The 23810-nt window shown below is 44.3% G+C and overlaps 1 protein-coding gene across 2 annotated transcripts in view; it reads left to right on the top strand.

The window, feature by feature from the left end:
• The window catches only part of NCCRP1 (NCCRP1, F-box associated domain containing), an 82924-nt gene that overhangs the window by 53374 nt on the left and 5740 nt on the right, over positions 1–23810 (top strand). For both annotated transcript variants that reach the window (XR_015300062.1, XM_086938846.1), the window contains exons 2-4: positions 14173–14247; positions 14808–14904; positions 22036–22131. Coding sequence is in view for 1 of the 2 variants with exons in the window: in XM_086938846.1 (XP_086794972.1) it covers positions 14173–14247; positions 14808–14904; positions 22036–22131 (268 nt within the window). In the remaining variant the exon portion in view is untranslated. The remainder of the gene's footprint in view (positions 1–14172; positions 14248–14807; positions 14905–22035; positions 22132–23810) is intronic.

The following is a 23810-nucleotide window of genomic DNA, read 5'->3' as shown; positions in this document are numbered from 1 at the left end:
GTTCTGCACTCGTCAATAAAGGTTACTCATAAACAAAGTTTTAACCAATGTCTTGACTGATTAAAGACAATGAACAACCATTGAATAGTAACATACATTTCCGACACATGATAATGTTCCCCATCATAAAGCTAGCTGTGTGTCTAGCGAAGCCTGTGGATTATGCATGGCAGTAAAAAACAGAAACAAAATTAGTCAACTTTCAACTTCTTCCTTGTAGGTCTCCAGGCGTTGGAAACATTAACTACTAAAAGATCATTTTAAAAATTACCTTTAATGCTCATTGCGTGTTTCCAGCTTTTGCCAAGATTCCAGAGCAGAAGAAATTCTGTAGTAGTCGCTGGGCACAGGGCAAGCAGGAGGGAGGGGCAGGCACCAAGGGCTAAAGGCGTGTGTGTGTGTGGGGGTATGGGAGGGGTACTGAGACCTGTAAGAATTGTGGCAGCCTGCTCAGCAAACTTCAGAAGAAAATCGTTTTTGATCTCTACTAATGAAGGATAAAATCCAGAACCACATGTGTCTAGAGATTGACAGCACTAACCTGCACCAACTTTGGTGAAACACTCTGCAAAATATCAAGTAAGCATTTAAATTGAACTGCATTTACCAGGATGCAAAGGGGCGAACTGTGCTGGGAGGTGAAACAGTGTGCTCCCTTCCCCCTTTAGTTTCTAAACTAATTTTGCGGTGCTGTTGCAACACTAAAATGATAGTATACAAGTACAGCCTGATTGCAATAAATGTATCTGAAAATACCTGCGCTGCTTAAGAATTGTCATAGTTTTAGATGACCGTTGGAACAATTTGGTGTGTCTTTCAATGGGATGTATGAGTGGAGATGCAATATTCACAATATCGAAGCTTTTACACTCTTCATGTACAAGCATTGACAAGTCAAGAATAGGTTGTAAATACCCATATGTCTCTGCCAGGCTACTATACTCATCCAGAGGCGGCTCCTCGAGGGAGTGCTGCGGGGCGGCGGGGCAGGGGAGGGACAGGGTGGGTGGTAGTAGACTCCAGCATAAGGCCAAACGGAGATAAGTAAGTAAATAAATAAATAAAACAAATTACATTTTGTGCGCTGAATTGATGCAATGCAGCGCGTGAAATGTAATTTGTTTTATTTATTTATTTATTTATTTACCTACTTACCTCTGTTCGGCCGTATGCCGGAGTTTACTACCACCCACGCTGGCCGGCCCGGCCCCACCCCACCCCTCCGAAGCACTCCCTCGAGGACCCGCCACTGCTCATAACATACTGGTAGCACTATTTCTAATCTGCTCCTCTGTTTGACAATACTGATCCCATGCGAGCGCAGGCACGTCTCGCCTGTGTTGTAATTACACTTTACTATGTTTCAGAAAAAAAAGAGGAAAGTTACAAGCAGAGAGCGATTACTCCGTAGATGAGCAGCCTTGGGGCTGGACTGCCTTCCCGCAGGCAGGGCTGTACTGGCCATAGCGAGCACCGGGCATTTTCCCGGTAGGCCGCCAGGGTGTCATAGCTGCAAAATCAGCCCCTGTAACAAAATCAGCCGAAACCTGCCCTGGTAAACTGCTCGGCCGCACCCCCAACCCCTCGGGCGGGGGGCTGGCTGAGCACTTTGCCAGGGCCGGTTTTGGTTCCCAGTCCGGCCCTGCCCGCAGGCAGGGGTTATAGAGGCGGGAAGGCCTAATCAACAATTAACCAAGACAAGGAAGGAATTTGAAAAGCTGGAAATGAGTTGGAATTCAGTAAATGGCCAACAACACAGTGCGCTGGGCTCACGCTTACCTGGCCACGTTTTGTATGCTTTAATGGACAGTGCTGTTACAGAGCATGTTTGTAAATGGCGGGAGTGGGACCCGCGAAGAGGCAGCAAGCCCAAGGAGGGCAGCAGGGGTGGTGCAAACAAGGACAGGGAGAGCGAAGTCTGATTGTAAAGTACTGGTAGGAGAGAAGCGAGTGAACATAAAAAGTTGTTTGATATTGAAACACACTTTTTTATCCCTTAAAAGGGTTCTTACAAATGTAAATGATCTGTTAAAAACGAAAGACGCACGTGAGCAGAGTACTCCTGTGAGAGGGGGGTTAGGCTCCAATCACATGCTGGTTCTTATGCGTATAGAATGTGCTTGGGCGTTCGTTGTGCGCATCCCCTGAAAAAAGTGCTTGTATTGCATTGTTGGCTTGTTGTAAAGTTTATACTGTATACAGCATACAGAGTTGGTTATGGTGGCAAGGCAAGGATCATGGCTGTAGGTTTGTGTTTATTTTGAAACGTTACGACAAATACAATAGTCCTAGTGTACTTCTTGTGAAAAGCTTATGTTACTATCAATCCATTTAATGGTGGATTGGTATTACTCTTTATGATAGTCTGCAGAGAAGGGTTTGTTATGTGAAATCTCACACATTACTGTAGTAGGCAAGGGTTTTGGTTAAGGCCCCCGCCCCCCGAAAAACTGTGGGTGTAGAATATTTGCACTGTGAGAATCTTTGTTAGGCTATTTTAGAAGAGATTGTTTTTTGCTTTGTCAACTGTCATTTGTATACATTTTAATGTTATGACTCTGTGCCTGATGGTAGCCATATGGAAAAGCTAATACGTAGGACTAGCTTGGTTGTGGTGGCACAGCACAAATAACATCTCAATGGTGTGCGTAGAAAGGGTATACCAGATGCCATAGGTCTGGTCTGCTTATTATGAAAAGTTATAACAAGGTCAGTAAGAAGTAGAATCATTCACCGCGGAGCCGCGTTCGGGGGCACAAGGATTTTGCAACTGCAGTAATCCGAGCCATTGGGCTAGCCTGTCCCCCAACGTTCTTGAAGGCTCATGGGGCACTGTGCCTAAAACAAAAAGTTACTTGCATATTAGCGTAACTTTATTCAATCAGTAGGAACATTATAGTACTACTTTTCACTTTTCTGTATTATACACTATTTTTTTAAAGAAACGTGAGTAAGGTGGGGTGTGGTGCACCCCGTCCTGAAGAAGGAGTTGATCTCCGAAACATGTTGACGCACCCAAAGAGGTACTGTGCTTAGTATCACACTATTACCTCATCCTGCACCCATTTTATTAGTACCAGCCTGGGGGCTCATTAAATTAATTCTGACCTACCCCACGAGCCAGGTATTTTTAAAAACATTCACATACTCACATTACCTCACTACATACTCACACCCAATCCCCACATGCACCACGCATAGTAAAATCATCAGTGCTCCCGAGTAGCCATAGGTCGTAGCACGCCGCATCCCGTAGAGGGGTGCGAAGACCCCAATGATGAAGCATGACACCAAGGGTCCTTTTGGTGTGTGAGGGGTATTTTAAAAACACTTTGTGCTCCCCACCATTGTAGGGAACACTTCACCCCATTTGGTGGATTCTTGTTGTTTATTTATACTACCTGGGAGAAGGAATCCACTCTTATCTCTCTCTCCCCTCCTTGTTTTTTTATACCATCTATGCTAAAGCCAATAGGCCTTTATGATTGGATTGTTTTTGTACTGTGTTTAAGCCGACAGTCAGGTATTTTGATACATGAAATCTCAGATAAACTTTGTAGTGAAGAATTTTAGTGTTGGTTACGCACGTTGATAAACCCTAAGGTTAGAGGATTTGAACTGTAATACTTCTTGCTAGAATCTCTTTGGAAGGCCTGACAGGCTTAGCTGTCTGCCAGGCTGTTGCAATTAAAGATATATATATATATATCCTACTCAAAGTCTGCAGTAGGTAGTTATAGTTAGGACCTAGTTTCCATAGGAAGAGCGTTTTTAGGGCTCGACCTCTGCCAATGCGCAAGCATTGCAGATGTCGAGACATATTATGGCCTATCCAGAGCTTACCCAAAGGGGCGATTTGATGCTGTGCCCGCGAAAAAGCTTGTGCACAGCATCAAAGCCACCAGCCTCCCTCCCACAAGCTGTCCCCAGCGTGAGCTCTGGCATATCTCCTCCCCTAATTATTCACTGCCCACGGCCGGCCGGCACATCAAAGGGGCTGCTGCTCCCCGTGCGTCTCCCCTTACTCTCCCCTACTATCTAATTATTTTCATACTGATGGCCGCTGCTTTAACTTTAAGCACAGCAACAGCTTTAATGTATTTTTAAATTATTTTGTGGGTCTCCCCTTACTCTCCCTATTCTTCCCTTCGTTTCTAATTATTTTCATACTGATGGCCGCTGCTTTAACTTTAAGCACAGCAACAGCTTTATTGTATTTTTAAATTATTTTGTGCGTCTCCCCTTACTCTCCCTATTCTTCCCTTCGTTTCTAATTATTTTCATACTGATGGCCGCCGCTTTAACTTTAAGAACAGCAACAGCTTTAATGTATTTTTAAATTATTTTCATGCTGAGGGGGATGGTAAATGCTCTGTTCAACAGCCGCACGACTCTCAACTCAAGCGCTTCAGTGCACGCAAAGCTGTTGACAGAATCAAGGACATGAGGTGATTTACCAGGGATCACACACTTTGATCGAGTGGGGTAGCCAGGATTGTAAAACACTGGTCTTGTATTGCGCACGACTCTCAACTCAAGCGCTTCAGTGCACGCAAAGCTGTTGACAGGAAAGCGTTTTGAATGCATTAGTGAATCAACTAACAAACACCTACAAATAAATAAGTGCATGAAAGAATGACAGGTTAAACGAATCACACAGTGTGCTTCACGCACGCAGTTAAAGCCTCGGTGCCGGCTGGTGATCATGGTTAGAGCAGCGGAGGGACCGATTTAGAATTTGGGCACTTTAGTGAAAGATGCTTTTTCAGGAGCCCTTTTGCATAACGTCAAGGCCTCTTTTCAGAAAACAGTATTCAGTTGGATCAAAGTACACAATTAGAAACTGTTCAACTCTGCTGTGTACAAAAGTTTATTGATGTGTTTTTGTGTGCTCTTTCATGTGCACCAGGCGCAAAATGAAAACAGTCTTAGAAGTACAGGAGACATTTTATTTTGTGGCGCAGAGGCACTGTGAACTTACAGCGTCATCAATGCTGCAGACACACAACATATTTACAGGTTTTTTAGGTCAAGCTTGTGCTCATAAGTATGTATCCCGGTCTAACTTTTTGTGTATGCGTATATGTATACTTGTCTCTCTTCGAAAGAAAGTGTTTGTTTTCAGGTATCTGTGGTGACCTCCATTGGTGTGTGTGTTCGTGTTTTTGTTTAGGATGTAAGTGTGTTTGAGGTCTTCTTTTGCTTATTTCGACTTGTTGGTAGAGTCACTTAGTAATTTGTAGAGCGAGGAGACAAGCTCCTCCCCGAATGTCTGCCTTTCAATTGAAATGACGTCAGCCCAAGTTAAAATGCAGTCTGGCACTTTGAAATGCCCTCAGTGAAACCTGGAGTCTGCTGAGGCTGTTCCCCTGAGCTCTGTGTACAGAAACCAGGTCGGCCCAGCTGCCCACGTGGGTGTCTGTTTTACCAGACATCTAAGTTCTCGGTCACTCAGCACATACTAGTTACCACACCAATGTCTTTCTTTCTTTCTTCCTTTCTTCCTTCCTTTTTCTTTCTTCCTTCCATTTCCTTCCTTCCTTCCTTTCTTTTTCTCTCTTTCTTTCTTTTTCTTTCTTTCTATTTGTTTCTTTCTTTCTGTCTTTCCCTTTCTCTGTTTTTCTTTCTTTCTTTCTTTCTTTCTCTCTTTCTTTCTTTCTCTTTCTTTCTCTCTTTCTTTCTTTCTTTCTCTCTTTCTTACTTTCTCTTTCTTTCTTTCTTTCTTTCTTTCTTTCTTTCTTTCTCTCTTTCTTTCTCTCTTTCTCTCTTTCTTTCTTTCTTTCTCTCTTTCTTTCTCTCTTCTTTCTCTTTCTTTCTCTCTTTCTTAGTTTCTCTTTCCCTATGTCTTTCTTTTTATTTCTTTCTCTTTCTTTCTCTTTCTTTATTTCCCTTTCCTTCTCTCTTTTTTCCTTTCCTTCTCTCTTTTTTCCTTTCTCTTTCTTTCCCTTTCCCTTTCTTTCTTTCTTTCTTTCCCTTTCTCTCTTTCTTTCTTTCTCTTGAGTCAATGGGTTTAAAGAGTAGATAAGGGGGTGGGCAGGTGGGATAGAAGTGGTGTCACCACACTGTAAGGCATACTGACGCATGTTTCTATTCCACCAGTTAAATACAGGGTCTTTCCTGCGTTCCAGTCACACACTAGTGGGGTTCAAGCGAAGTTCAGAAAAGTTGCACCCACTCTATCGATCGCCCTCACTCTATCTATCTATCGCCCTCACTCTATCTGTCTATCTATCGCCCTCACCTTATCTGTCTATATCGCCCTCCCTCTATCTATCTATTGCCCTCCCTCTATCTATCTCTTGCCCTCACTCTATCTATCTATCGCACTCACTCTATCTATCGCCCTCACTCTCTCTATCTATCTATCTATCTATCTACCTCCATCTATCTCCATCTATCTATCGATCTATCTATCGCCCTCCCTCTATCTATCTATCTATTTATCGCTCTCCCTCTATCTATCGCCCTTACTCTATCTATCGCATTACAACAGCATCACTCAGCAGCATCACTCAGGGGCACCTCAACATCACTATGGGCTACCACAGCAGCACTGAACGCCACAGCATCACTCGTCGCCACCACAACATCACTCCGCGCCACCACACCATCAATCTGTGCAACCATTCAACAACGACTGGTTCAAATATGTTCTCTCAATGTTTCAAGCTTTATTACGCATGTCACAAAAAGATGTTACTATTTCACTTCTGTTCTTGGATTTTCGTCACAATATTATGCACTGAACATAATCTTCACAAAAGTTATTTACAAAAGTTTAAGCTATTGCCATTATAAATTACAATAACTTTTATTTAACCCCTTCGACGCTCATGACGAGCTCAACTCGTCACGAGTTACGCCTGTCGTACGCTCATGACGAGCTGAGCTCGTCATGAACCGCAGGATTTTAAAAAAGTCAGCGCACAGCGGGAAAACGGGTAGCGCGCATGGAGTTAAGTATTAATTATTTTAAAAAATTAAAAGCCATTGTTATTTGTAATATCAATACATCTAAGTCACGTAAATGCAACACATATTGCATTAGAAATGCGATCGGTGTCGCGAAAGTTATAACTATTGGCATTGTAAATGGCAAAGCTATTAATTTAGCAATTTACAAAAATAACACCTAAATAAAAAAAAATCATTTATAAGACCAATAGCTCAAACTTTCCTAATGCAATCCCTATTGCATTTCCAATGCTTGTTTGTTTTGCCAATAACTTTGGCATCGTTTGACAAATCTTGCGAAACTTTCAAAACTAGTATGAAACTCACTCCAGCTGCTGTCTTGAAAGTTTTGTGGTGATCTGTCAAGCAGAGGCTGAGAAAAAGGGGAGAGCTGTCCCAAAACACGTTTTCTCCACCTTAGTTCCAATAGAGATTTTAGACACGACTACAGCCCCAACTGCTGAACGGAATGACACCAAATTTGGCAGAAAAATAGCTTTTGATCCAGAAAGCGACCATTTTGTAAACCAACGTAAATCCATGCAGTAGTTTTGGAAATGTTAAGGTAAAACCAAATTTATATGTATAGGGACGTGGATCCTCCAAGGATCCGACAGTCCCTGAGCTGAAGTCTATTTGGCTACCAACACTTCAAACCAGGAAGTGTTTGCACCCCCCAAAAAGATAAACAAAGAGAAGGGGGCAGGGTAGGAATACCCTCCCCCTTAGGCCTCTAGGTGGAGGGGGGATATTCAGCAGGGACCCCGCCTGGGGCACAGTTGAGAAAAAAAAAATCTTTCAGCAGGAGTCTCACTGAATCCGCGGCTCTTGCTGGGGAAAAAAAAGCACACGCTCCTGCGCTCCTGTAATGTTGGACCCGCAAGTGGGCCAAGTCCTGACGACTTGAGAAAATACATAAAGGAGGTCATACTGCTTATGAAAGCCCCAGGGATTGCCACTTCCTTGGGCAAACAAAGTTAAATGAATGCTGGGGCTCTCGTGGCCCCCCTGCAGCCCCGGGGACCACCACCTCCCCGGAGCAAAACTTTAAATCAATGCCGGGGGTCTGCATGGATCCCCCAGCAGTCCCAGAGACCGCCACCTTCCTGGGTCTGAAAAAATTTAATGTGGGGGTCTGCCGCGAACCCTGGGGACAGCCACCTTTCCTGGCAAAGGGCTCCTCGTGGAGCTATTAATGGCCTAGAAGACCACTATCCCCCAGGGGCAGCTCTTGCTACCTTCCAAGGTGACCACCCTCGGGAGGTAGCTGTTTGCTTTTAATTGGTGTGAGCTGACAGTTCTCACCAAGCAAAAGCAAACATAACTCCGCTTTTTGCAAGCCAGAGCTGTCGAACTCCTCCGGCTTGCAGAAAGTGGAATTTTCATCTGTTTCCCTGCACGCAAATATGCATGCAGGGAAACAGATGAAAAATTGCTCTGACAGACAAGGACTTGCCTTTCAGCAGCCCCCTGTCTGCAACAGCAGTGCCGGCTCCTGTATGAGGCGAGGAGCTGGCTGCGGTCGCAGGGGCCTTGAGACTCCCCATCCCCCACCCACCCCCACACCCCGCGGTCCCATTGTACACTTGGTGCCCTAGGGGCCCCCAGGTGACATGGCCGGGCCCCTAGAAATGGGGTCTATGGGGCCGAAATTAGCCCGGTGAGGGGGGCCTCATGGCCACCCTTCCCATATAAAATATTAGAAAATAAAGATCAGAAGAGAGCAGAAAGTCGCACAATAAAAGTCAGAAAGAGGCAGAATAAAGGTCAGCAATGAGCAGAAAGAGTCAAGATAAAGGTGAGAAACAAGCAAAAAGAGACTACATAAAGGTGAGAAATAAGAAGAAAGAGGCAAAGTAGAGGTCACAAGAAATAGGCAAAATAAAGGTGAGAAATGAGAAAAAAGGTCAGAGAAGAGCAGAAAGAAGTAAATTAAAGCCCAGCAATGAGCAGAATGAGGTTAAATAGAGATTAGAAATAGACAAAATAAAGGTTGCAAGTGAGCAGAAAGAGGCAAAACAGAGGCCAGAAACGAGCAGAACCCACCCAGGTACTCATCCACCCACACACAGAACCCACCCAGGTACTCATGCACCCACTCACAGAACAACTCAGACACTCTCACAGCCACTCACGGACCTATTCAGAGACTCATGAATCCACTCACAGACAAACTGAGATATATGCACCTACTCACAGACCCAATCAGACACTTATGTGCACACTTACTCGTACTCTTTGTCCCCACTCAGACCTACTCAGAGACTTGTACACTGACTCACAGACCCACTCTGACTCACACACCCACTCATGCACCCACCCACTTACTCACACACCCAGTCAGACACTCATGCAGCCAATCACACACTCAGTCAGACACTCACGCACTCAGTCACACGTCCACTGAGACACTGTTGCACTCAAACACTCATTTGCAAAGATTACAGGTTATAGATAGGAAATAGAATTTAAAAAACCTTAGAAATTCACTATAATAATCAAATGTTACGGAGACGTTATAGTTAGGCTCACATTTCACTCGTACAAAACCAGTGAACTACAGCAGTTATAGTTACCTGAGCTAACTATAACGTGTGGCCCGGCAATGCACTGCTTATGACCTCACCTCTTAAATCACTCATGACATGGTCAGTGACATTACTGACATCACTGATAACATCCACAGAAGCACTCACACATTCACACCCATATACAACTTCCTATACCCACTCACACACCCAAACAATCACTCACATACCCATTCACAAACCGATACAAGTACTCACACAACCACTCTTACATCAATAGAACCAGACACCCACTCACTCACTCCTACAGGCACTCACAAAATCACCCATAAAGCTACTTATACAACCAGTCACTTACTTGTACAGCCATTCACAGACACACTTATTCACCTATACATCCACTCACACACCCACATACAGCCTCTCAACACAGCCACTCACTCACCCATAATAGCAATCACACACTCCCTCATACACCGACCCAACCACTTACATACTCGTTCACACATCCTTAAAAGCCCTGACACATCTGCTCACTCACCCATACATCCATTCAAACAGACACTTACTTTACAATACAGCCACTCATACACCAACTCCCTTACCAAACAGCCACTCAAACAGCCACTCACTCACCCATAAAGCTACTTACACCCAGTTACTCATTGATATAGCCATTTAGACACCCACCCGTTCACCCACACAGTCACTTATACCCTCACCCATGAATTTAGCCACTCACCCATATAGCCACTGACACACCCATTCACTCACCAACATAGTCACACACTCAGCCAAACAGCTACTCACATACCTACTTAAACACCCAAACAGCCACTCGCACACCCAATCAGACACCCCCTACACATTGATACACCCAGTCACACAGCTATTCACATAATATATGTTAGAAATAGTTTCACTCAGTACTATGGAAAGTATACTATTTTAAATGGGTAGGACATTGGTATATATGTTTAGCACTCATAAACGTTTTATAAATCATGCACACTCACTGGATGATATCTTCAGTGATGTCATTTGAGATGTTACTGATCATGTTATGAGTGTTGTAATATGTCTGTCATAAGCAGTGGATTGTGGGGTTGTAAGTTATAGTTAGCTCAGGTAACTAGAACTGCTGAATTTTACTGGTTTTGTACAAGTGAAATGTGTAACTAAAACCTCTATGTAACCTTTTGGTTTTTTCAATGAATTGCTAACGTTTTTTTAAATTCTATTTCCGAACTATAACACCCCTTAGACCTTTGATTTTTTTTTTCTCCAGTGAATTTGTATAGAAACGTAGAAAGCCTTTGGGTGAGCCCTCTACCTCCATTGGTCTGTCTGAGGAGCATAATTTATACTCTACTTCCATCCATGATGGCATACTAAATGTGTAGTGGTTCAGTCCACATCAGTCATACTCACTCTTGTCCAGTAAATGGCAACATTTTCTTATCACCTGGAAGTGAGTGTGCTTCAGTGTCTTGGCTGTTTGGCCACTCCTTTAGTTTTTAGTTTTTTTCCTTTTATATTTGTCTTATCACTTTGATTTTTGTTTTTATAAATTAATATTTATCTTAAGAGCATACTATAGAGCCCCATACAGAGCTAACATGCTGCTAGTTTGCTGCTCATTTCAACTGCAGTGCGCAGCATCTTGCATGGCTGCTCAGTCTAAGCCAGTCAACCATAATGGGAGGCTTCCTTCCATATTATATAATTGTTTTTCCATTCTAAGATGGCCAACCCACTGGTTCTAAATGTGGCTGGCATACAGGAACTTTAAAACAATGATACACCAGGTACAGTACCACTGCAAGACAGACACCCACTGCTATGTTTAACTTCAGTTTTGCACATATATGCCTGATGGGTTTAGGCGGGAACATGTTTTTTCTACTTGTAATCTTCTAATTTATCTTGCATATGTTGTTGAGTTTGTGTGTATTCTTTTATGGCTGTTCCAGAGGTTGAATACAAGAATGACTCAATAGATGGGTGAATAAATGCATGAGTGCAAAAATGAGTGAAAGAGTACATATATGATGACTTATTGAGTGCCTAAACCCATCAGTGGCACAAGAGGCACTTTAGTTTGTAAGCCTTACTATTGTATTGCCAGTATAGCTGTATTCAGCCATTGGTTGCTCCCTATATCTCCAGGGTGAGAAAACCAAATCCAAAGGGCAAAGGCCCAGCCAGGCCTTCACCCCACTGACTCCCAGAACCCTGAAACCCATTTGGCCTTATCGATCGCATGCAAGCAAAATCCATTTCCAGTTCCAGATGAGGCTTTCGCTTTATTGGCTGAGTAGCTGACTTTGTTGAAGGTAATGCGTGACAGATGTTCGAATATAGTTGTGGTTTCTTGTTGTTTAAGCAATGGCTTGGGTGTGGGCATACATGGGTGTCTTCAAGAGACATACATGTGTGAAAGTTTTCTTCATGCGTGAGAAATGTAGTATGTGTGTTTCTTTAGATTTGTAAGCCAGCATCTGCTTGTGTATGACAGTGGAGTAATGAACAGATGAGTTATCATATTCCCTCTGTGAAGGTCCCATTGAATCGCTACTGAGAACGGCATCCATAAAGGAAATACCATACTGCATTAGCTTACAATGCATTAAGTAATATCTAGGATTTTGTGTAGCGTGAACCAGGTAAGGGGCCTGGGTCCCTTGTGGATTGCGGACGCTTACATTTAACGTGCATATTGCAGACTAAAGTACATCTTGGCGCTGACCAGTCAGAATAACTGCAGTGACTGTCGTCAAGCTTTAGTAAATAATGAGATGGTAGTTCAGCCTCTCCAAAAACCAAAATATAGGGGGCATGGCTTTATTCTGATGAAATGGCTGTGGAGATTCAATAGGTGGGCACCCAACACATGAAGTTGTCCACCTCTCTAGGATTTTGCAGATAACGGTAATCGTTTTCCCAAAAAGTGATAGTGGACACACCGGTAACATAGGAGGAGTTGGCCGTGCTTGATAGTGCACATAAAGTTACAGAGCTTTGCACCCTAGTTAATGCAAATTTTTTGTTTAAGAAAATATATTTGTAGGGAACTCCAGCTTACCATGCTATATGTCTTAACTTGCTTAAATATGAATATATAGTATAAAGCCTGTCATATCTGACAATCTTTGGGAGGCTTGTAATTCATTGGCTATGTTCGCCAATATATGGGCAGATCACAGCATATGCAAATGATAATGAATGCTTACATCTTTATGTCAGTTATGCTATGACGTCATTGGATTGTCAAGTCTGAGGGGTAACCGGATGTGCCTAGGAGGGATTTTTGAAATTAATTTGAGAATCTAGGGCCCGTTTGGCCAAGCAGGACACTGGAAAATTCCTCCATAGGCTGGGGTACAGAGGGTTATGCTCCGCATCAGATGGTCTTAAACAGTGGTTCTTAACCTTTTTGACTTCTGTGAAACCCCACTTAATTATTACTGGTATCTGGAGACTCCACTGAATCATTATTGGAATCCCAGGACCCCCAGCCTAATCCATTTTGATGATTTGAATTGCAAAGCAATACAAAAACGACCATTCATCTAACAAATATTAAACCAATGCAATATTTGATTAAATTCACAAACAAATTAAAAAAAAAGTTTTAATTTTAATGGGAAGATTAGCACCTTTTTTTAATTTAGTTGCGGACACCAATCATGCATACTATATTCTGTTTGATGCACGTGCACTGCTCCTGCAAATCTATCCAAGGTCACAAACTTCATTTTTAGCCTCCAATTCAAATTCCTTCACATTTACAGAATGTGTTAAACATTTAAATTTTACATTTTGCTTCTTTATTTATGTATACTTTATTAATCTGTTAATATTATTCAATTTTCTAAGCATTGATGGAGCCCCTGAGTAGGTATCGCAGACCCCAAGGGGTCCCCCGGATCCGCTGGTCTAACAGATTGCCCTTATTTTAATCGATAGTTTGGCAGAAGTGCACACTTTTCTGACAGGCCCATGCGTGAGTGTGAAATATTTGAACGCTTCAGGAATTTATTCTCAGAACTGACTTCAACAATTAACCTGTAAAAAATCGTCCAGGAGTGGGATTGACTCATTTAATAGAATATCTAACTGGAACCGACACGTTTGCCAGAACTGCTTTAAGATCCCAATGCTACCTGAAAACCGCCAGAGCCAGTAAAGTGAGTGGAGGGAATGGAGGCAGAGGAAGGCGTGTAGCCGCAGCTTGTGCCACAGGGCTGGACTTAAAATGCATACCACTGTCCCTCTGCAATGGACTTTGAACTGGTGAGCCTGCTGAGACTAATCACAGGAATTGTTGATTGGTTGGAGGAGTTGTCTAGGAAAAGGGAGCATGTTTGTAAGTGTGTTATTAACTGTATGTTCCTTTGTACACCAGACCTTTATTTGTTTCTAACCAGTTTGCGCAAATAGCTCACCCCCTGCGGGGCCCATTGGGCATTGCAGCGCTGGCCCAAGGACGATCTGCACGATGAAGAAACATTACACCCATTTGAGTGTGTGAGGGCCCTTGCTCCTAAGGAACCAGATTCCCCGATCTGACGCTGTAGGCTTCCCCGGCCGCTTCTTCTCCTATTAGGAACTGCATACCCTTTTGATTACACAGATTCTTATTGGCAACAGCGTTAACTTTCTCTCTCACTCCTTTTCCCATTTTTAGGGTTATCAACCAATCAGCCTCCCCCACCAGGCCCAGTCGATGTTCCAACCCCCAGGTTGCCATTGGAATCATATGGTAAGATTTTGAACTACAGCAAAGGACAGGAATTCAGTGTAAAAATGTGTAAATTATTTATTGGCATGACCCCATTCTTACCCACTAACTCATTATACAAGCCACAGAACAGAGACCTAGCAATGTTGTCAAAAAGTTAGCCACTGCTTACAGGGCCAGTAACTCTCCTGATGACACAGCACAAAGGCAAGATGGGCACAAACCATGCCCCAGAGATCCGAACAATCTACATAGGGCACTAACGACAAAAAAGAGACTGAACAATTCCATGTAGTACACTAGCCAATGGGAGGCCCCACTTATTTTCTTTGGGTCACAGTCCAGACAGCCATGGAACCCCTTGGGACAGTGCACATGATGCAGACCCCCAACCAATCCCACAGCGCAGTCCCTAAATGCTTATTTTTATTATTATATGTATAGCTGAGGACACCCAATAACTATTTGTCACACACCACTTAACTTTAAAAGACCAAGATAGCTTGAACTAAATCTAATACAGTATTATCTATTCTATTTTCCTAATTTTTGCTGTGCACTAAAGTTTCTTGTGGTCCTAGGTGACTTTAGCGGCTGGAAAGTGAGCACAGATCACATCCCTGTGGATACGAGCCGAATCCCTCCTGGAGTAGTGGTATGTTATCTTCCAAACTACAGGTAAGTCGAAGAGTGAATTAAAGTTCTACCACGGAATACTAAACAGCAAGGAATAGACTTCAGGAGATAGTTTTTGGAAGGCCATAAAGAACCCTCTAGATTTGGAAAGAACAAGGAGACCATGATGTGGAGAAGTACATGCATCTGATATAGGGCTAGCCATGGGTAGGAGCAGCTTCCATTTGCTTGACCTTTGGTGCACATTGGCATTGTAGGTCTCGGAAGGCTAGGAGAAAAAACTCTAAGAGCCCCGTTTATATTCTGTTGCATCAACTCCCAGGGTGCACAATGTCACTTCCACTACTATTGGCATTTGGTAAATTAATTTCCATTACAAAAACTGGAGTCCCTGATGCTTAGAAGATTAGGAGCAGCTCGCCCACAAAAATGATTTGAACATATGTTAACCAGATCTATCTATGGCCGGCATTTTCTCACAAATATGTGGTGAGATTTTTCATATTGATTTTACTTTTATCTCGACCTCTTATGTGTGCTATAACCATTGCTATGGCAGAAAGTCCTATTTAACCCCTCCTGTGCTCATGACGAGGGCAGCTTGTCATGAACCACGGCGCTCCGGTGCTCATGACGAGCTCAGCTCTTCATGACAGCCCAGCATGCGAGCATTCCATTTAACGGGCGCGAATTCCCCTGCTGTGCTGAGCGTTCCATTGGAACGGGCGTGGTCATGACGAGCTCAGCTCGTCATGAGCGCCATGGCTCATGACGAGCTGACCTCATGACCTCATGACGAGCTGTGCGTGCCCACACCCCCCAGCACAGCGGGGGGGGGGAAACAGCCCCGCAGTGAAGGGGTTAAGCATATTAAGCCAACTATAGGGTTGTGTATTTCCTCAAACACTGCTTTTACAGTGAAAGGTTGATAGACAAATTACTTGTGTTCTGCAAGGTGCAGCGTTGTTTTTTTTCTGTGATGCTTCGTGGCACATTTAACTACTTTGGTGGTGTGCTCCAAGTGGGGCTAGAAACAAGTAGAGATGGAGCACATGCCCCATTTAGCCTCTCTAGCCACACACCTGTCCAGGCTCTGCCCTCCTTTTGTTCGGCCATGTTTCAGAAACGTAATAGTGAATATCAATCAATCAATCAATCAGGGGTTTATAAAGTGCGCTACTCACCCTTGAGGGTCTCAAGGTGCTGGGGGGAGGGGGGCCCAGCTCCGGATTAGTCGAAAAGCCAGGTCTTGAGGCTCCTCCTGAAGGTGTGCAGAGTGGGGGAGCGTCGGAGGTTGACTGGGAGCTCATTCCAGGTCTTTGCTGTGACGTAGGAGAAGGCTTTTCCACCTGCTTTGGTTCTGTGGATGCGTTGGGTCTCTGCCAGGGTGAGGTCAGCGAAGCAAAGGTTCCTTTTGAGTACGTGGAAGGAGACTCTTTCGTTGAGGTATTTGGGTCCAATGTTGTGGAGGGCTTTGTAGGCGTGGGTGAATAGCTTGAATGTTACCCTCTTCTCGATGTGGAGCCAGTGGAGGTCTCATAGGTGCGGGGTCATGTGTTTGTGTCGTGTGTTTCCGAGGACGAGTCTGGCTCGGTGTTCTGGATGGTGTGGAGCTATAATATAAACTATAATAGATTATTATTCACTGTTAAAGTGACAGAAACTGTTGATCTCTCTGAGAAGAAGGTTCAGTCAGTCTAAGGCAGGCAGAGACATCTGTCTAATGGCTGGCAAAGGCACACAGAGGTGCTTGCACCTCCCATCAGACAAATTGGTTAAGGCTGGTGAAGGTCCAGACCTGGCCTCAGAGATCTGCCCATTACTGACTGTGGGATCACTTGGAAAGGTGGATCCTGGCACTTTAAGCTTAAACCATGCAGTGCTCTGGGCTACCTGCCAGTCAGCCAGTCGTCCTATCCTTTCCCAAATTGTCACAAATTTAGGAAAACATAGGGTGAAAAGCTAGAGGCTGAAATCTAGAACCCATGACTGAGCAGATTTGCAGTTTAGTTTTAGACATAAGGATCACCTGAGGTATAACAATGACATCAGTTTAAAAGTTCTAGCGCTGGTACATTGTATGTAATTTTTTGGCCTATATGGGCAACCATGACAAAATACTGGAACTTGCACATCAGAAATAGTTTTTGAGATATAGAGGCGCATATGGGAAACAATTCAGATGTTTGCATGAGTATCACACGTGAGAAAATGCTGGACCTGATACACTAGAAGTAATTTTTGACATAAGGGTCAATCAGGGTATTTGGATGGCGTCCACGGCACAATGGGGGAAATTTGAATGTAGATTATGGCATAAGGGGCCACACATAGCACGTGGAGGGCATCTATGATATCTTGCTGGCCAGGGCACAATTGAGGCCATTTTTGACATATCAGGACATAAATAGCACATTTGGGTTACTCCCGTATAACCTTATGTTTCGTTGGATTGGCACACCATGAAAGCACATGAATATTTAATGAGTGCCTTTTCAGACTAGAACCTATGTTTTAGCAAATTTATGTGAAAATTGTGCTTTTAAATATACTATTTGACCAGATAATTTTTTGGGGGAGCATGGATGGAGGACCCCTAACCCTGAACTTCCCTAAAGGGAGTTGTGCGCGCTCGCTACAAATCCGGGGCAAGTATCAGACCCACCACTTTCAAAGATCACCGCTACCACTGCTGAGCACACGGGGTTAATGCATTCAGGGATATAAAATATGACTTCATAACTAATCACACTGCTGCACCAATATGAGCTGAAGACTGAGCTACTGCTGTGGCTAAGAGTGTCAACGAATATGTTCAGTATTTCCATAAGAGAGAGTCAGTAGCCATCAGTGGAGAGGCAGAATAGCACCAAAAGCTCGGTAATGGGCCCTATTTGTGTTTATGGTGTCTGGCCCAAGAGTGAAATATCATTTTACTTGGAGCACTAACATCCTTTCACCTTTTTTGTCTGTACTACCGATCACTTTGTCTGCTTTCACCACATCAGGTCAATGTATATGACATCTCGCAGCCCTAGCTCGAAGGAGCAGTCGAGTGCTTTACAGAGAGCATTTTCACTGTAGCAAGCTTATCTGCAGGGTGAAGTGGTGGAGGTGGGACACTGTGGTGTGTACAACTTGTTGCGATAAGATTACAGAAAGTAGGATGATGTGAGGAGGGTAGAGTCAGAGAAGAGGTTTGGAACATGAAGATTGGACAGCTCACCATACATTTGCATCAACAATATGTGTACATTTTGCCAGGACTGGAACATAAGCTGGCCTGCATGCAAATTAGTGTATACCCCTGCCCTAACTTTCAGATTGCATGGGAAACTGGTATCCTGACTCACCTCTCTAAGCTTCCTGCTGGCAGTGTTCCCTGCCTGCATTTCTTGTATCAGTTCCCACCCTGCACCACTCTCTAGCAGTATTCCCTCCCTGTGCCTCATGCCTCAGTGCCTTCCTCTTTGCTCTCCTGTGGTCTGTGCGGGTTATCGTTTGCACTTCCTCCCTCTTTTCTCCTCCTATTGGTATTGTTCTTGAACTGTATGTTCTGCATCAGTGCCTCACCTGCTTCTCTCACTGGCATTGTCTCCCCCTCTGTGCCTCCTACAAGTGCTTCTCCCTATCTGCTGTCCTTGCCATAGGCTACACCTGCACTCCTTTCAATGGCAGTGTCTACTCCCTGCTGCTCCAGCTAGCATTGAACTGCTGTTTGATCTTCTACAAAGGTCTCCCTCTCTTCACCCCTGACTGGTGGGGTCTACCTTTGCCCTCTGCTGTACAGTCTTCCCATCTGCAGCCCAAACTGGCAGTGCCTCCCCACAGACCCTCCTGCTGCCAAGACTGCTCTATCTACCTTTTGCCGCAGGTATTCTCTCCCTGTGCATCTCTCGCTTCCATTGTTTTCTTCTCTCCACCTCCTGCTGACAGAAGTTGATTCTCTAAAGATGCAAAAATTAACTGTTTCTTTTTAATTCACACCTGTCTGTATTCTACATTTTAAAATCATTTGATGTTAAGTCAAATACCTCTTGGCGAACCAACCTCCAGTCCCTAGAGTCAAAGGGACTGTTGAAACAACATGTTTGTTCGCACTTGTCTTATTGCTTGGGTGCCATCTTGCAAAGCAAAAGGAAAAATATTTTTTTCCGGAAATATTCGTTTTTTAAATGTTTGTATGTTGCTATACCTAGACTATCTTTCTTTCCTTTTCAAAGCTTTTCCTTTTTCTTCATTTCAATATTTGACTCGTAGAATGTTTTTTTAAATTCAATCTTTATTATTTTCAGTCTTGAGATTGCTTATATATAACAGTTTCTGCAATTCATTTCAAACCCTACTAGGTCCTTCCTCTGGAGATATGGCAATTTCTGTATAGCATACAGCATCATTAACCACTCTACCTGAAACAGTGGTTTGACCATGCTGCATGTGTCCAAAACCAACTTAAGTCTCACCACCATTACAATCTGCCTTCTTTCCATGATTTTTCTCATGTGCTACTCAAATCTTCAACTCCAGTTCCTACATCCTAGCCAGTTTTTCAATGTGCCCTTCCCCTCAATGAATAATTTATAATCACATTTTAGCTTTTCGAGTTTTTGAGTATTTTAAGTACCTTGGTGCATGAAACAACAACTTATTCAACGGGCAGTTCAACGAGAAATTGTTTGCAGCTGCTTTGATCATTTCATTTGTCATTAACTTTAGTGGTTGTATTTTTTTTAAACCCCCAGAATCCTCTCTTTTTCCTTCCTCTCCCCCACCCCTTCCCCATTAGCACTCTTTGCTTGTTCCATTGCTTACCACCAGGTGGCACATTTTCTATGTCTCTTTACAAAAGCCTAATATGCTGCAGCGCCACTTTTCCCCCTACGTTGCTTCAAATCTCCATCTCTTATGTTCTGTTATATTGCTTGTGTTGCCAAAGACCCCAAAGGCTCATTTTATACTTTAACGCCGCTTCTTTTCCTTTCCAGGAGAACTATCTTTTTTTCTGTAAACTGTTAAATGCGGATGTTTATAGTTTCATTCGCAGTTGATTCCTCTAGTGCTGATTAGTAATCATGCCAGGACAACACCTGGCATATATTATGGTACTCCACAAAGTCTGCATCCATTCATTCATTTCGTATTTGCATAGACAGACACATCCCCTTTCCTCAGTCAGCGTCTCTCGGCACCTCCCTTAATTAACCGGGCGGCCGTATGTCTCTATTTCGCAGAGATGACCTCTTCTGTCTCCAGCTGACCCATCTCTCCTTCTATGGTTGACCTTTCAGGTTCTCGTTCTTCCAACTTGCACCTTTTAGATCATTGGGGACCTCATGTGCCAATGGGCCATATCTAACATTATCATTATTTGCACTTTCAAAAGGCGCGCCGGGCGCAAACAGTAATAATGCGCCCCATTATGGTGTAGGTGCTCCCCCAAGGGCAGCCGTGACCTCGCGCTGCCCTGAGGGCAGGGCAGCGCATTCATGTGAAAACACGGAGCACCCACTCCGTGTTTTCACAGTGCAGGTGGCACCCGCCTGCACTTTTAAAGGGGATTTGAGATCCCCTCGCAGGCGGGTGCAGCAGTGACAGCATCCGCCTGCAAGGGGATGTGTGGGGGGGGGGGGGGGGGGGGTTATGGGACCCCCCTTTTCCCCTGCTGAGGGCTGCTGTCAGGAGGCGCACTGAAAGTGCACCACCTTTTAAATGGTGCACTGTCAATGCGCCTCCTGAGGGCTTCTTTGACTCTGCACCCACGTCTGTAATATGGCGCGGGCGCAGAGTCAAAGGAATTCTCTCATTTGCATATGGTCCGCCCCTATGCAAATGAGTCAACACCCTCTGTTAATAGTGCTGGTGCTTTAAGTGCGCCAGCGCTATCGGTATTATAGAAGGCGATGCACAGGTGTTTGCATCCGCTTCTATAATACCAAAGTGCCCGGGGCGTAAAAAATTGGGCGCAAATGCCCTTTGTGCCCCCGGGGCACCATCTGTATTACGCCCCTGGTCTTTTCCTTTAAAAATCACTGCTTTCAGGTGTGTTGTCAAATTATTAAATTGAAGTGAACAAAGGTATCACTTTCAGAATGCATTAAGTGGTTACACAAAATGCAAGGCTGGAACGTTTGTCGAAAAGAGTAAGTAGTAACTCTCCCATTGGCTGACCCCTTTTAGCATTTGACCCTCTCACCCATACCATTTACCATCTTTATGACTTTGTCAGCTCCTCTTGCACCTTCAACTGATTGCCTATAGTCTCCTCTTGTGAACTTCCTCTGCACTTATCCAAACCTACCCACACTGTACATCTCTGCATACATCTCTCAGCTCAGCTCATCTGATTTCACTGTCTTGGAAGGCCTCCTTCCATTTACCATACTCCACTCATCTCTGCACTTTCTCCAGTTCAACCCCTCTCACACCTGACATTTATGAAACTGTTCCACAACCTAGTTCTCTTCCAGGGGCCGCATTACACATGCAGCGCATTTCCCTTCATTGCGCCAGGCGCACCTTTAAAAGGGTGCGCTGGGCGTAATGAAGGGATCTGCACTGCATTATACGGAATGCGCTGCCCTCAGGACGGCCGCAAACTCCTGCTGCCCCGGGGGCAGCGCATTCTCATGAAATGCAAACGGCTGCTTTACAGCTGCTCCATGTTTCACTGTAAAGGCGGAAACCCGCCTGCACTTTTAAAGGGGAATAGAGATCGCCTTGCAGGAAGGTGCAGTCAACCGCCTGCAAGGGGATGTCTAGGGGGTCCATAGGATCCCCTTTACCCCCTGTAGAGTGCTGCTCTCAGGAGGCCTCATTTAAAGTGGAAAACTGTCTGGGCGCCTCCTGAGAGCTTCTTTAATTCTGCGCCAGCGTCGGTAATATGGCGCGGGTGCAGAAGCAAAGGGATGCCCTCATTTGCATGGGACATTCTTTATGTGCACCAGTGCTATTGGTATTACAGAAGGAGCCGCAAAAGCGCCTGCAGCCCCTTCTGTATTACCAAAGTGCCCCACGTCTCGCAAGGTGGGCACAAACACCCTTTGCACCCCCAGGGCACTTTATGTAATAAGTCCCTTGGTCTCTTTCAAGGATTGTCTCTGCTTGCCTCTCACCCATGTCCATGTCTCTGAGCAGCACCTCTGTTAACTGTCCTTCTATCCTTCTTCCTTGCAGCTGGTGTATCAAGGAGCAAATGATCGACCTGGTATCTGAGGGCCTTTGGGAAGACCTACTGGATTCCCTTCAGCCGGAGATCTGCGTCTTGGATTGGTAATGTCTTCTTCAAAGGCAGTGCATGCATATTTTTAAGGACTGCTGATTCCAGAATGGCTCAGACTGCAGAATAGAAATATGCTGGGTGCACACTGTTAGAATTAACTGATGGTAAATGCCAGGCTTTGACTTAGATCATGGCAAGGTCAGATCAATATCACATGGTCAAGGGGAAGAGTAAAAAGTTGTCAACCAAGATCGGTTTAGAGGTAGGAGTGATCATGGTCATATTGAGGAGGTTGGATATGAGATATACGATTAGGAAGACATGTCCCATGTGAGAGTGGCATGCACATCTTAAGTGATGAATGTCATGACGAATTTTTAATGATGAATGCCCTTTATGACTGGTATTGTTAACTGGGGTGATGCCCTCACATGCGCCCTGCATCCCTTAATCCTGTGCCATCCAAATATCATATCTTTACTCTGTTTTTCTACGTAAATTAGAAGTGTTGTCTGATATGAAGACCTATGGGCATTCCATCTTCTCAGCAGGCAGGTGGTTGCATTCCAGCTGAACACTTTCTTTTTCTGTTTTGAAAATAGAAAAGGGACTCATTGTGCACTGTTGGGATGGGAATCTCCCCTACATGTTAATGACACATGTACTCCTGCCTGAGAATCCTGTCTGTTATATTTTTCATCAATTTGAGGTCCAGGACGTTTAGTGACCTGGAGGGGCACAAAAACCACCCCTCATAATAGTGCTGGTGGAAGAGTAACATATTTTTTAATTGATATTTTGGCTAGACCGTTTTCTGTCTCAGTGAGAGTGCAGTCTATTGACCCCTCTCATGTGAAGGCCAGACCTTGGCACTGACATCCTGTGTACATGTGTGTGTGTGTTTGTGTGCATATCAAGTGTGTGTGTGCTATGCAAGTGTAACACATATTTGATAACTGCCTGAATCTAAGTACTGGGGACCAGTGCGAGCCATGTTGGAAGGTCTGGTTTAGCATGGCACAAGGTGGAGGGATGCAAATAGCTTCTTAGACCGGGGAAGTGGATTGCCTTCATTCCTGTGGCCGTATGGTGGTGACAGACACTGAAATGAGAAGGATGGAAACAGGGTGTCTTTTAGAAGCTCCATGAAGTTGTTGTTAGCAAAGCATTGCTGGTTAGTCGATCCTGAGTGCTGCCATTTGGTCGACGGTAGTGCTGAAGGGTGGGATCAAGGTGATAAGGATTCTAGGTAGCACTTGGACTTTTGTCTGTCTCTGATTACTGCTTCAGGAAGGCTGATGACAGCTAGCGAGAGATCTCACACATGGTTGTGCCCCTGTTTTGGGTACTCCTGCCTGGAGCCTGCCCCATTGCTACCTGATTTGAAAAATATCCCTTTGCATAGTGCATAAGGGCTGTGTCTGCAGAGCATCTTGAATTGACATTTGAAAGAGAGCCCGCCTAAAACGGCTTTGGGACCTTAGAGAGTTGAGCCATATCCCGTCTGGTAAATGTGTATAAAAGTGGGATGCAAACCATCCCACTTTGTTCCAGTCCAAATATTTTGATCAAGGAAGGGAGTTCTCTGTAGAATACTCAAAGAACTTCTGTTTCTGGTGGCAGCTGGCCTCCCAGAGGTGAGGGAACTCACCCGAAGCCTTCTCTGTCTGCTGTAAAATCTGGGGATCTGTAAAAAAGCATAGAAACCTGCCTTGCTAAGAAAGGTATG

Source organism: Lissotriton vulgaris, chromosome 9 (genome assembly GCF_964263255.1).
Source record: "Lissotriton vulgaris chromosome 9, aLisVul1.2, whole genome shotgun sequence".
In the NCBI taxonomy this organism is placed as follows: domain Eukaryota; kingdom Metazoa; phylum Chordata; class Amphibia; order Caudata; family Salamandridae; genus Lissotriton; species Lissotriton vulgaris.
The sequence above is the reverse complement of the archived record's forward strand: the minus strand, read 5'-3'. Positions and strand labels throughout refer to the sequence as shown.